The sequence below is a fragment of the Ranitomeya variabilis genome, chromosome 6 (assembly GCF_051348905.1).
Source record: "Ranitomeya variabilis isolate aRanVar5 chromosome 6, aRanVar5.hap1, whole genome shotgun sequence".
Lineage (NCBI taxonomy): Eukaryota > Metazoa > Chordata > Amphibia > Anura > Dendrobatidae > Ranitomeya > Ranitomeya variabilis.
The window spans coordinates 378,296,461-378,311,291 of NC_135237.1; the positions used below are offsets into that span (position 1 = coordinate 378,296,461).

Here is a 14,831-nt window from a genome sequence, read left to right on the forward strand (position 1 = left end):
TGAGCTCAGCAGTGATTTTCGGAGCCGTGGTCTTGCGATCCTCTCTCACAATTCGCTTTAGAGTCTGACGGTCTCTCTCAGTCAACTTTGACTTTCGGCCGGACCTGTGCTTTGCTGCGGACGTTTTTCCTTCTCTTTCAAACACAGTCATTACTTTGGAGACAGTACCTCTTGACACGCCAAGCATTCAGGCGCTTATTGTTACACTAGCGCCTGCCATACGAGCACCAACAATTTGGCCTCTTTGAAAATCCGAGAAGTCTGCCATTGGTATCAGGTTCTCATCAATGATCTTACAATTATGCAAAACAAACAGTTAATTTACATACACATCATCGAAGATTATGATGGCAAAACGTTAGGTGTTTCCATTATTTTGTCCAACCCCTGTATGTCACAGGTTAAAAAATAAAAAAGAAACATATACTCACCATCCGAGGGCCCTTGTAGTTCTGTCGCCTCCTCGCGCAGGACCTGTGATGACGTTGTGGTCACATGACCGTGATGTCATGGCAGGTCCTTCTCGCAGACCATCCTTGCCACGGAACCTGCCGCTTGCATGGACCGGTCACCGGAGCGTCGCGAGGAGTGGGAAAGGCGGCGGAAGGTGAGTGTATAATGATTTTTTATTTTTTTTATTATTTTTAACATTAGATGTTTTTACTATTGACGCTGCATAGGCAGCCTCAATAGTAAAAACTTGGTCACACAGGGTTAATGGCGGCGGTAACGGAGTGAGTTACCCGCGGCATAACGCGGTCCGTTACCGCTGCCATTAACCCTGTGTGAGCGGTGACTGCAGGGAGTATAGAGCGGGCGCTGGGCAGTGACTGCAGGGGAGTAGGGAGGGACTAATCGGACTGTGGCCGTTGCTGATTGGTCACGGCAGCCATGACAGGCAGCTCGCGAGACCAATCAGTGACTTGGATTCCATGTCAGACAGAAGCCGCGACCAATGAATATCCGTGACAGACAGAAAGACAGACAGACAAATGGAAGTGACCCTTAGACAATTCTATAGTAGATATATAATTAGTGTAACTCAAACGAAAAAAACAAAAACATTCTTATATCCATAATTAGTGTAACCCAAATTAATGGGCATCTTAACGTGTGTATGTGTGTATACGTGTGTGTGTGTGTGTGTGATATATATATATATATATATATATATATATATATATATATATATATAATGTAATATTTTGATTCTACATCCTAATTTTATGAAAATGTGTAGTTTGTGACTTTTTGCAAATCCCGGCCTTACTTGTGTAATCAGATTCAACCATGATCTATTCCTCTGTAATCTCATCCATGTAGTTTGACATGTTGCTGCATTTTACGATCACTCTTCTTCATTCCCGCGTTTACTAAATGCATGTCTTTCTTTGGCATCCATTGATTTCTCGAGATCCTCCTTGGCAGGTTCTCTGGGGCCTCGTAAAGAGTGTTAGGAGAGAATCCGCTCCGGTCAGTGACTTCAGATTGCTCATCTGAAAAGCCTACAGAATACAAAAAAGGCATCGCATGCTCCCAAAAAAATAACAATTGCTGGCAAATAGTATTTAGACTGTTTTCAGCTACTGACCGAGAAGCCGTCGGCTATTCTCTGTATTTTAATCTAGCAATATTTGGCTTTATGTAATCAGTTAACGCACATATTAAGTGTAGGAAATAATGCAGTGATGTCTGTACTCAACACCTGCATAGTAAAAATAACTAATTTATTGGGTTATCGACAGCTACAATGCTAAGGTAACATGGAGGGCGCTCCAATTTAAAGCCCCTGTCCGGTCCGGCACCGTGCTCTCCGTATGATGTTATTGGAGTTTGGGGGCCTGAGCTTGTTGTTTTCTATGATTACCGTCAGTAATCCCATGTACAAATACTGCCAGAAATCCTCCTGCTCCCACAGACACACAGTGTTGATTGATTGCTCTGAATGTATACAAACTCATAGAGAAAAGCTGTCGATTTAGTGTGCGTGGGCGGGAAGCGGGACCCACAACATGTAAACAGCTTTTTAAATGAAATGTTAAGAAAAAGAAGTAGCATAAAGAAAGGAAGAAAACACTGGCCAAACTAATTTGATAGTTCAATGTCAATATTTAAATAAAAAAAATGATTTAAAAACATATTTAAAGTAACTGACTTTAAATAATATTAAAAAAAACATGAGTGTGAGGTGTGAGTGCCCATCAGGGCCGGACTGGCAATTCTGGCAAATGCCTGAAGGGCCTGTTTGCTCGTGGGCTGCCTTGTCTGCTACATTGTTAACAGAATCAGTGTTCTCAAGATACCCATACTGTTAAGAGTTATGACGTTGCGGACTCCATCACTTACTCCAGCAGGCCACAGGTATCATTAGAAATAGTGGTCTTTTAGTAAATGTTGCTTTCCTCCATCCAGGGTAATATATCCCCTCTGGTTAATGGGGATGGGGACAGCATGGGCCTGTGTGATTGTAAATGCCAGGGCTGAATTTCAGCCCCAGTCTGTACCTGGTGCCCATCCCTACAAAAAGTATGACAATGGAAACTGGAATGTCGGAATGATCCACAATGTCAAACATCCGATCCAAGCAGTATAGTATCCTATGCCTCCTTAGTAAGTAACTTAAAATGTGCTTGGTTACCCAATAGATGCCTAAAGTTCTAGTTCACAGGCAACCTATCTTTCAATCATGCTGATACAAGACAAAAACAATCATATGAAGAATGCATTAAAGAGAACCTGTCAATTGCGCAAAAGAATGGAGTTAGAAACCTTTTAAAAATTCCTAAGCTCCCCTGATTCTGCCGCTGTTTTCCCTTTTGCGCTAAGGCACTACATTGCAGAGATATTTGTTTCTTTTGAAGCACATTATGTGAAATCTTTTATAGCAGCCCGACAAGTCAATACGTCAGTCTTCTCTGGGGGTGCGCGTTTTTACATCTCCCTCTCAGACGCTGTCATTTGCAGCTCAGCATCTTAGAGTGCTAGATCAGCCACGTCTGGGAGGGACAGGTGAAAGCGCGCACCCCAAAGAAAAGGCTCAAAAGAAATGCCCTGTTGGGCTTCAAGCAGATATTTCACATGTGAATATCTCTGCAATGGAACAAGCTCAGGGATGTTTACATGGTATAGAAGTACATTTTTTTTGAGAAATTAACTGGACCTCTTCAAATAATGAAGTAGTATTTGCACACCAGTATGAAAAAATGATACCAATAAAATTATAAAGTGTTGAAATGGGAAGGGATGATGTAAGGTACACCAATCTGGGCCATCAGCCAGTGTGCGTAAGTCTGGTGGGTAGGGTGAAAGGACTTATCCCTGTATTGCTTATCTTAGTTGGTGATATGAAAATATTGAATCAACTCATAGAAAACTACAGTATATACAGTCCTGTGCAAAATAAGGCAGTTGTGAAAAATATGCAACAAATTAGTAATACTTTAAAAAATCGAAACAAACTAAAGTGAATGTGCAAAAGCAAAATCCAATCAATATTTAGTGTGAGCGCCCTTTTACCTTCAAAACTGCATCAAACTATCAAACTATCAATTCTTCTAGGTGTGTCTATCTATCTATCTATCTATCTATCTATCTGTCTATCTATCTAATAGTCTAAGGGTCATTTCCGTCTGTTTGTCTGTCACGGAAATCCCTCATCGCTGATTGGTTGCGGCCGGCCGGCACAGTCCCGCCGCAAATTCACCCCTCCCTACTCCCCTCCAGTCAGTGCCCCCTCCCTACTGCCCTCCAGTCAGTGCCCCATAGCGGTTTAGCAGTCCGTTAAACGGACTGCGTTACACCACGGTGTAACGCAGTCCTTTAACGCTGCTATTAACCCTGTGTGACCAACTTTTTACTATTGATGCTGCCTATGCAGCATCAATAGTAAAAAGATCTAATGTTACAAATAATAAAAAAATAAAAAATCATTATATTCTCATCTTCCGGCACCTTTCCCGCTCCTCGTGACACTCCGGTCCCAAGAATGCATTGCAGCAATGACCGGAGATGACGTAGCGGTCTCGCTAGACCACTACATCATCACGTGTTATTGCTGCAATGCATTCTTGGGACCGGAGTGTCACGAGGAGCGGGAAAGGCGCCGGAAGGTGAGAATATAACTATTTTATATTTTAATTCTTTTTTTTTTTTTTAACAGGGATATGGTGCCCACATTGCTATATACTACGTGGGCTGTGTTTATATACTGCGTTGCCTGTGTTATATACTGCATGGCCTGTGTTATATACTACGTCTCTGAGCTATATACTACGTGGGCTGTGCTATATACTACGTGGCTGTGCAATATACTATGTGGGCTGTGTAATATACTGCGTGGGCTGTGTTATATACTGCATGGGCTGTGTTATATACTGTGTGGCCTGTGTTATATACTACGTCTCTGTGCTATATACTACGTGGGCTGTGCAATATACTACGTGGCAGATCCTGGAGGAAGACACATGTGGTGTCGAAACATGTCGTCCATAAGGGATTGAATGTATTCAATATTGTAACTGAAGAAAACTGGAAATTGTTAAGGGAAAAATAAAAGGTATATTTTACTCTACCATTGGACTGATCGCTGGAGAAACAAAAGTTTTTTATATATAATATACATATATATATATATATATATATATATATATATATATATATATATATATATATATATATATATATACATATATATATATATACACTCACCGGCCACTTTATTAGGTACACCATGCTAGTAACGGGTTGGACCCCCTTTTGCCTTCAGAACTGCCTCAATTCTTCGTGGCATAGATTCAACAAGGTGCTGGAAGCATTCCTCAGAGATTTTGGTCCATATTGACATGATGGCATCACACAGTTGCCGCAGATTTGTCGGCTGCACATCCCAAAGATGCTCCATACAAGGCAGGATGGATCCATGCTTTCATGTTGTTTACGCCAAATTCTGACCCTACCATCCGAATGTCGCAGCAGAAATCGAGACTCATCAGACCAAGCAACGTTTTTCCAATCTTCTACTGTCCAATTTCGATGAGCTTGTACAAATTGTAGCCTCAGTTTCCTGTTCTTAGCTGAAAGGAGTGGTACCCGGTGTGGTCTTCTGCTGCTGTAGCCCATCTGCCTCAAAGTTCGACGCACTGTGCATTCAGAGATGCTCTTAGGCCTACCTTGGTTGTAACGGGTGGCGATTTGAGTCACTGTTGCCTTTCTATCAGCTCGAACCAGTCTGCCCATTCTCCTCTGACCTCTGGCATCAACAAGGCATTTCCGCCCACAGAACTGCCGCTCACTGGATTTTTTTTCTTTTTCGGACCATTCTCTGTAAACCCTAGAGATGGTTGTGCGTGAAAATCCCAGTAGATCAGCAGTTTCTGAAATACTCAGACCAGCCCTTCTGGCACCAACAACCATGCCACGTTCAAAGGCACTCAAATCACCTTTCTTCCCCATACTGATGCTCGGTTTGAACTGCAGGAGATTGTCTTGACCATGTCTACATGCCTAAATGCACTGAGTTGCCGCCATGTGATTGGCTGATTAGAAATTAAGTGTTAACAAGAAGTTGGACAGGTGTACCTAATAAAGTGGCCGGTGAGTGTATATGTGTATATATATATATGTATATATATATATATATATATATATATATATATATATAATCTATCAAGTTTTGAAGGAACTCAGCAGGGAGGTTTTTCCAAACATCTTGGAGAACTAAACACATATATTCTGTTAATGTAGGGTTGTGCAAATTTCAGAGCTCTGTGGGTGTTAGAGCATCACTTTCAGGACTCCTTGTTCTTCTTTTACACTGAAGATATTTTTATTGGCATTAACTGTATAATTGTGGTCACTGTTCTGCTTCAAAATAAATATTGAGCCAACCAGATGCCTCCCTGATGGTATTGGGCAATGTTGAAGACCATAGGAAACTTAATGTAGTAGATAAGATGCATCACACATTCACTTAAAAATCGGAAGGTGTCCAGCAGTTCCATCAGTCCAGTTCTGGCAGCAACCAGCGGAACCCAGCTACACCCATTTTCTGTTCAGAGAAGTCTGGACAGAAGTGGTCTTAATGTAAGAATTATGGCCATAAAAAACATCAAAACTGAAGTGCAGAAAAATGGCAGCAGGTGCTATGAGCTGAAGAGTCACAATGTAAAATATTTGGCCGTAACAGAGAAGTCTGTTCACCAAAGGCTGGAGAGCGTTACAATGATTGTCTGCAGACAACCGTAAAGCATGGTGGAGGTCTTTGCAAGTTTGGGGCTGCATTTCAGCATATAGAGTTGTGAATTTGATCAATTTGTATGATTTCCTCAAAGCTGAGAAATACAGATAGATACTTATCCATCAGGCAATATCATCAGGGAGGTGTCTGATTAGCAAAGGGCGGTCACTCCAAGTACTGATTTAAATTACTCTTTTGTTCATTCATTTAGCATTTTATTTATTCTGCAGCAGGAAAAACACCCACATGCTCCAGCATTCCCACAAAATCTTCTCATTTCAATCGGCCAAGGTGTCCTTAAAGTGATGGTCTGATACCCAAAATGTCCTTTCTAAATATCTATTTTTACACATTATGCACCTTTGTATTTAGCTTTATTATTCCGGTAAATGCTCTACACTTCTCCCTATCCTGAGAAACCCTAAATGTGGTTTCTTTACTTCACTTCTTGTGACGTTTTGGTTGAGGGTTAGAGCGAAGATCTTGGTCCTCTTATTATTGGAAAGTAAAGTTCTGGACTTCAGTATAATGTCCTGCTCAATATTCCAGATGCAACAACCCTTAGAAGTCAACGAACAGCATAAAAAGTTTGTTTCCTGGTCCTGTGTGTATATAAGTGGGATGTGGAAGAGGGGAAAGAGCAAGTGACATTCGTAAGACAGGCCACAGCCTGCCACGTTATACTCCCCACTTCACAGACGGGGATACAGGAACTTCTCTTATGATCACCTAATCAATAAAAATAAATAACTAGAAGACGCTACATATTTCAGATGTCACTTGGTCCTTACGAATGATGTATTTCTAAATAGGAGTTTCCATTGATTAGCCGGTTGTAGCTTCTTCTGCTCCTGGATCCTCTGTCAAACATTTTGAAGCATTATTTGCCATCCCACCCAGTGTTGCATATAATAAAGCCACTTTCGAGCTCTGTGTCCCATGATGAATTTTTGACTAAGAAAATTGGAAGTTTTGGATTCCTCTGTGTGCTGTTGTATGGTGGGATTTCTGGGGATTTCGGTTTATCTGACATTGTGTTGGTGATCAATACATACATGTTTTGATGATTGACATTCCTTAAATTAAATTAGAGGTGCACAACCTTTTTTGGTCCAAGTACCAAATTTTGTGATTGTACCACTCCCAAGAGCCGCATAAAAAATTTGAAGGGGTTTTCTGATTTTTAGTATATATTGATAGTACTGTGTATGCCATAATCTAATAAGTGGGGGTTTAATATCTGGGACATTCACTACTGTAGACAATGAGGGTCCTCTGATCCCCTATTTAGCACTCCAGAAAAAAGGAGTTGCGATGACCACCGCAGGCCGCACGTGGCCCCCGGGCCTCAGATTGTTCATCCCTGGTGTAAAGAACCATTTTCTAGTATTTACAAAGTGTTTATATCTGTCTATTTCAGGATGCAGAAGACCGAGTAGTAGAAGAACAGAAGTCTATGAGTGACGTGGCGGAGTCAGTCCAGGAATGTGAAGATAATGACGTGTTTGGTATGTATCTCCCAGAAACAAGAAGGAACTTGTACATTTAGTAGAAGTGTGGCAGTGATGTAAACCTCTGTGGTACTGTGTGAGTCTAGCAAGAGGCATTTTTGTCTAGTGCTCGGGGATTTCCTTATGACTGTATTAAATGTATTACCTGGAAACTTGCGTTTGCATATACAGAGAATGTATGCATTGTGTATGCTTGTGTTTGTTTCCAGAGGATAAATACCTGTCCTCCTCATGTAATGAAGTGTCAGATGCATTGTTCATTACTTTTAGTGGTTGTCCAGTCTAAAAGGAGAAGTCTGCAGTTATACTCTGTGACTGCAGACTTGTGAATCCTCACAGTGCACACACTACGCACTGTGAGGATTCTCCCGGGTCATCACTAGGATCGTCGGTTATGTGACTGCAACTATGCAATACGCATGCTTCCGGACAGAATCCAACTAGACTGTTTCCAGCACGCTCAATGCAAGGCCGGAAACAGGCTGGTCATATTCTGACATACAGTACGCAGTGAGGATTCACAAGTCTGCAGTCACATAGAGTGAATGCAGACTTGTCACTTTTGACCATACAAACCCTTTAAGCTCCCCACACACAATAGATAGCTGTCGAATGTTCAGCCAGTTGTATAATCAACAGTTGTTTCCTCGACTCCTCCACACACAGGAGCATTCATTTCGGCTGACTCCCCCATTCTCTATCAGAGAGCTGCTCACAGACTCCTCTGGAGACATCTTATCGCCCGCACAACAAAGGAATCAGAAATGGGACATGCCAGATCCTTCTCTCCTCCAGCTTCATCTATAGAGGGAGAGTTGGGAGGTTCTCATACACAGGAGACTGATAGCCGACACGGCAGGTTCAGCCGGCATTAGTCTCATGCGTATTTAGGTCATGTTCACACTCTGGAAATTCTGTTGAATTTCCTTTTGAATTGTTAGAATATTACGGTAACAGTAAAGTGACAATTGAGCAAGTCTCATCCAAAGCTGCAGAGAAGGAGCTGCCCATAAATTGGCATCGGGGTGGAGTTTAAATCTGCATTATGTTAACTTTCTGCTGAATTTCACTGCAAATTGGCCCCTTGATATCCGCTGATAGTTTTTACAGGTTTTGTTAAGGATTATCCGATATTGCCAATGATTTGTCATGGAGTTGGAGATGAGATCCACTAGTGACTTTTTTCCTTCCCCTGTGGACATTACTACCTACCCAGTAAATAGCCTAGCTTCTGGTTATCCATCACATGACCAGGACGGATGTTTGTCTCCTGAAATAAAGATTGCTGTTAAACTACAGAAACACGACTGAATTTGCAATGTAAATGTGTAGAACCTTAAAAAGAAAAAAATCTTGTAAACCTGAAAAAATGCTGAAAGTAGTGACTTGCTGCAGTTTTCAAAAACACAAAAGTTTTCCAAATCAGTCAGGAATAAAAACAATGCGTGCGTGAGATTTCTGAAATCTCATGGCTTTTGCTGGTAAAACGTAGCCTTAATTAGCATTAAAAAAATGCAGCGAAAACACAACGTGTGAACATAGCCTTAGGAATGCATAAGGACCTTACTTACCATCAATTTTCATACTTAAATTTTTTTTTTCTCTATGGAATTTGGCAAGCAAAAACACTTTCCGCTCTCCTCAGCACAGAGTCCTACTGTCTAACATGTTTGGGAAACTCTAAACTTTTTCCTGATCACACATGTGGAGATGTGAAGGAAAGGGAATGTTGGATTTCTTTTTACCCAACCCTTGTTTGTTCCTTCTGGAGAGGAGTCTGGCAACGACTTGGTTCCCTCTCAACATACAAAACAGGCGCACATGCAGCCATACACGTTTGTGGAGCAGGTAGGATTAATATATTGGCCATCACTGGATGTCTTTAGCTTCATACCTCCTGGCCAATACTTAGGAACTAAAGGTACCGTCACATTAAGCGACGCTGCAGCGATATAGACAACGATGCTCATCGCTGTTTCGTCGTTGTGTGGTCGCTGGAGAGCTGTCACACAGACAGCTCTCCAGCGACCAACGATGCCGAAGTCCTCCGGTAACCAGGGTAAACATCGGGTTACTAAGCGCAGGGCCGCGCTTAGTAACCCAATGTTTACCCTGGTTACCAGTGTAAATGTAAAAAAAAACAAACACTACATACTTACATTCCGGTGTCTGTCGCGGACGCCGGGGGACGCGACAGACACCGGAATGTAAGTATGTAGTGTTTGTTATTTTTTACATTTACAATGGTAACCAGGGTAAACATTGGGTTACTAAGCGCGGCCCTGCGCTTAGTAGCCCGATGTTTACCCTGGTTACCAGTGAAGACATCGCTGATTCAGCGATGTCAGCGGGTGAGCCAGCGACGAAATAAGGTGCTGGCCTTCTAGCTCCGACCAACGATATCACAGCGGGATCCTGATCGCTGCTGCGTGTCAAACACAACGATATCGCTATCCAGGACGCTGCGACGTCACGGATCGCAATCGTTATCGTTGTTAAGTTGTTCAGTGTGAAGGTACCTTAACAGTGCAACAATTGTTATCTAAAGGTATTGTGTCACCAGAAAATGTTGTGTTATTTGCATAAACTTTTTATGTTTAAACAGGATTTTTTTTTTTTTACTTTTTCATATCTGTATTATAGAAAAATTAAATCCTAATTCTAGCCATTTTCACTTTGGCCGTCTAATATTAGGCTGTTATTCCCAGTTCTGTACAGAACACATTGTGCCGTCATCACATTATCCGCTCTGGCAGCCAAACAATGACCGATAACGCACCCTTCACAGTACCTGATGTTCTAGTTCTTCTCCCATTCCTTATACACAGGGCATGCTTAGACATTTCTCCTATAGAAGTGAGTGAGTCATAACCAGTCTATTGCTGTGTATAGTCTGTGTCTAACGTAAAGCATATCTCAAAGTCATGTTAACAAAGTCTGAGGCAAAATGACAGTGTACTGAATACGAAAGAACCTACAATCATAGAATAAAAACAGAAAGAGTCCAATATCTGGCTTCAATTATTGCAAAATGGTTACATTGATACATTCACTTCAAAGGAAACCTTTCTGGTCCCCAAACCACCACTAAGACTCCATCAGGATGCTTTTCTAGGCATACATAACACTGTAGTTGTGGTTTACTACATTTAGGGATTAGACTGGTTCCCTGTAAGATTCTTCGCTGCTCATCAGAGCCACATTCCTGTCTGTTTATGAATTGTGCATGATTTCCTGTGTCCTTCTTTTACTACTTGACTCCTTTACCATCACACAGCATTTTTGCTTATTTTGACCCCCTTCTCTATATAGGTATCCTATTTTGTTTGCAGGAATGCGTCCTGGGATGTGCAGTCTTGTCCACTTTCTCTGTTTCCTTGTTAGCTGGTGACCTTGAAGCTCGTGCTCGGTTTGGTCAGCGGGTAACTGCTATTGTGACGCTCCCCGATGCCACATGGAGCGGAGCGCAGCGTTTTATGTCCGGGCATATTGCTGGCAGATGTTTGCAGTGTATCCTCCATTCTGCAGTAATCATTTGCTAGTGTGTCATTAAGCCGTATTGGGAAGAGAGGAGAATTCGAGCAACAAATGGTTGTCAGCCATGTGGATGAGGTCTGGTGTGAGCAAATCAGGCAGATTGATTGCGCAGAGCTCTTATTTTTAGCTGTAATGCGGCAGCTGGAATAAGCACTAGCTCCATGTGATCTAAGGATTTGTGAGCCCCCCCGAGCCCCCTTTTATGTATAATGTTTGTTGCTGAGGGGAGAAGGTAATTCATGCAGCGATAAGGTGATGTCATTTATCCTGTCGCCTCGACGTGCGGCCTGTTCTTGGCTTAATGTGTTCGGATTACCCCTTTTTCCTACTTAATTGCACTTCACTTAGCAATCTGCAGACTATTTTAACATACTGACATAAATGATGCCGTCAAAGTAATTTATGCCTTATCCTCCTGTTTCTTCGATACCCACTCTGCTTCTCTGTGGGATTTCTACACAGATAAACTAACTGTACCGTCTCCAAAATGGCCTCCAAATATGAGCCCCAACAAAACGGGTTAATAATGAGTTTTTTTCTCTCCAGGCTTTTGTAATGTTACACTTGGTAAGAGTCTGGCAGTTTTTCTAGCCTTCAGTAGGGGGAGTGCCAGTCTAAAGCTGAGCCCCTGTGACTGAAGGGCCGCGACTTGGCACTGGGGAGACCGACACTCGTGTTTTACAAAGATTCACAACTGCTCATGTTTGTTTCTTAGTTGGCAAAAGAACAGACTTTAATAATATTAAAAAAAAAAAAAAAAAAAGCATTTAAAATGAGGATGGCAATATGGATCAATATAAAATTGGCACCTTTTACACAAAATGATCATTAAATGTTTTTCATCAATGACTATGAATGTGAAGCTCGCCTCCTGTTGCCAAATGCAAGGTATCTGACAGACTAGGAGACTTACCCTAGCCACTCGAATTTGGGAGGAAAGAAAGTGACAGCTTCTTTTATTCATGGAATATGGCGTGTTAATAGTCACATAAGTGCCATGGTCTCAGACTGGTGATGAGTGGACGTGCTCGGATAAGGTGTTATACGAGGACTCTTGGGTGCTAATAGAGTATCTTGAATACTATGTTTGAGTCCTCGGCTGCATGTATTAGGGCTGTTTGTTAGGCAGTCCCGTCATGTGTTGCGGGGTCGAGCGGCCAAAAGACATGCAGCAGCGGGGACTCGAACATAGTATTTAAGCACGCTGAAGATACTCTGTTGGCACTTGTGTGCTCGGATAACACCCCTTTCCGAGAATGCTTCCTCGTTCTGATAAAGCATCAGACTCGCACTCAGACAAATGTTACAGGGCTGTGCATATGTCCGATTTTGTTCATCGTAAAGAATCTGTCTAAAGAAAAAAAAACCTACATTCCCAAGTGAAATCTGATACCCGAATCACATTTTGCCATGCAAGTCATTGAGTTAGTCTAAACCATCAAACTGCACTCGGATGACATCTGAGTGCAGTCCAATTTCCAGGGACCGACAAAATGGAGAACATGGAGACATTTTTCTCTCCATTTTCTCATCCGAGAGTATCAGATCACACTATGCTCTCACTCTGATCAGAGTGTGACTTGCATAATTGGCCTGATTCTCTTGGATGAGAGAACCTACACTCATCTGCACCTGTCCTAAATCTGAGCACTGCAGATATGATTAAAGTTTCTTTTTTGTACTTTATTCTTTCAAAAGCACTGTTTAAAAGCGATAACCTTTATTTAGATATGAAGCCAGGGCCAAAAAAAGCTTATTGTAGCCATCAAATTACATTGTCAACAGCGCATATGCCTAAAGGGGTAGGTCACTTTAGTCTGCTCTTTTTTTCTTGGAAAATAGTAGGATTGTATAAGAAATCTCCGGCTGATTCAACCATTTATGTATAGCAATGGGAAAGTACCAAACCGTGCTTGGTTTGAAGACTTCCATTGGCGTTGCCTCAGGGACTTTATTTTTCTCTTTCGTAAGCAACAGGAAAATGTTATTGTGTGTTAATGAGTATTTATTATTGGAAAAAGTAAGGCTTCATTCCTCCTTTAGAAGGCCACGTTGCAGTTTCCGTCATATTACCAGGAGAAACAGCTCAGCATCATGTAAAATTATAGCCACCATGAAGGATACTCTACAGGCCCCATTCTATTCAGTGGCATCTGTCATATTCCTGGTCTTATCACAGAACCAATAAATGAAATTCCAAACATAGATGTGTAGTCTTGGCTTAGTCTACACTTTGGGACATGTTCCCGGGTTTCCAGAACCACTCCTGCCTTCTTCTGGTCTTTGTAATATCAAAACAGAAAAGCAGGATCACACAGAGGTTTTTGTGTGGACCAGAAGTCGCTTTCTCCATGTAAATCTATGGAGCCTCATTTGAGTCTCATAGACATATACTGTGAAAGTGGCTACCGCTCCACTCGGTAAATGTGTGAAGTGGCGGAACGGTCACATGATGCCGGAGCAGCTATCACACACCATTACAGAGATACTTAGGAAAGGTAACACAATAAAAATGCTGCTGAAACGTTGTCTTTAAGAGAGTTGTCTCATGTTCTTTAATGGGTAAAATTGTAAAGTGCAAGTGACTTCTTTACTGGTCGTACTCGACCAACATTACATTCACGCAGCGTTGGCTACACATGCTCACTGCTTACTAGCGTTTTCCTATAGAGCTTGGTCAGAGCGCATGGTTTGTTCCCACCGGCAAGGTTTCCGCTGCTTAAAGCATTGTAGAACGCACAGTATTGATTAAGATGGTCCAAATTATCCTGCAGGAGCACACTACCCCCCCCCCCCCCCAGCAAGCAGAAAGGTAGTAAACAGGGGAGAAGTTCGTTCATGACAAAGAAAATGATCATGAGAGCAGCCCTTTAAGCGGTGTAAATATTATTTGGAAGTAAACCTCTTCAAAATTGTATGTTTATCCATGCAAAATATATTTTTGAGGGCGGAAAGTGGTAGTGACGGAGATGAAAACGTTTGCAATGATATTAAAGTATAATATTATATACCGTAATTGTCCTTTTCACAAAAAAAGTCCCAAGGTTTGGACCCTCGATTAATCTGTGCCCTGTATAGTATTGTACTCTGAATCGATTACAGGGTTACATTTGACTGCTAGGTTTCTAAGAGCTCTGCCTTGATGTGCACCAGACTTCCCCATTGTTGCCTCTCGTCGCCCATTATTAGATCTCTTGCCCCGCGGGCACACCTTGTTCTCTTTTCTGTGGTTACGATGAATTTTAACGCCACTCAATGCCACCGCTCATCACTTAACGTTTTCAGAATGTCATCTGTGTTCTCTCATATTCTCTTCTGTCATCAGCTCCGGAAAATGGTCAGCTTTTATCACTGATTTTAAAACAGCAAGAAGCAGATAACGGACAATTTGCTGAATTCGTAAGTGATTTCACATCTCCGCTCTTCTTTGGTACGAATTGTTATCTCGGCCATTGGATTGTGGTTGTAAAAGCAGCAATTAAGGAGATGACTGCTCCTGACTGGTAACGCCTCTACCCGTCCGCCATCTCAGACGTGCAGCTGGAGAA

General features: G+C 41.9%; 1 protein-coding gene across 2 annotated transcripts in view; it reads left to right on the forward strand.

Moving 5' to 3' along the window:
* MBP (myelin basic protein) overlaps positions 1 to 14,831 on the forward strand; it is a 213,137-nt gene that overhangs the window by 103,084 nt on the left and 95,222 nt on the right. For both annotated transcript variants that reach the window (XM_077270068.1, XM_077270069.1), the window contains exon 3: positions 7,656 to 7,743. In XM_077270068.1, the coding sequence (XP_077126183.1) occupies positions 7,656 to 7,743 (88 nt within the window). The remainder of the gene's footprint in view (positions 1 to 7,655; positions 7,744 to 14,831) is intronic.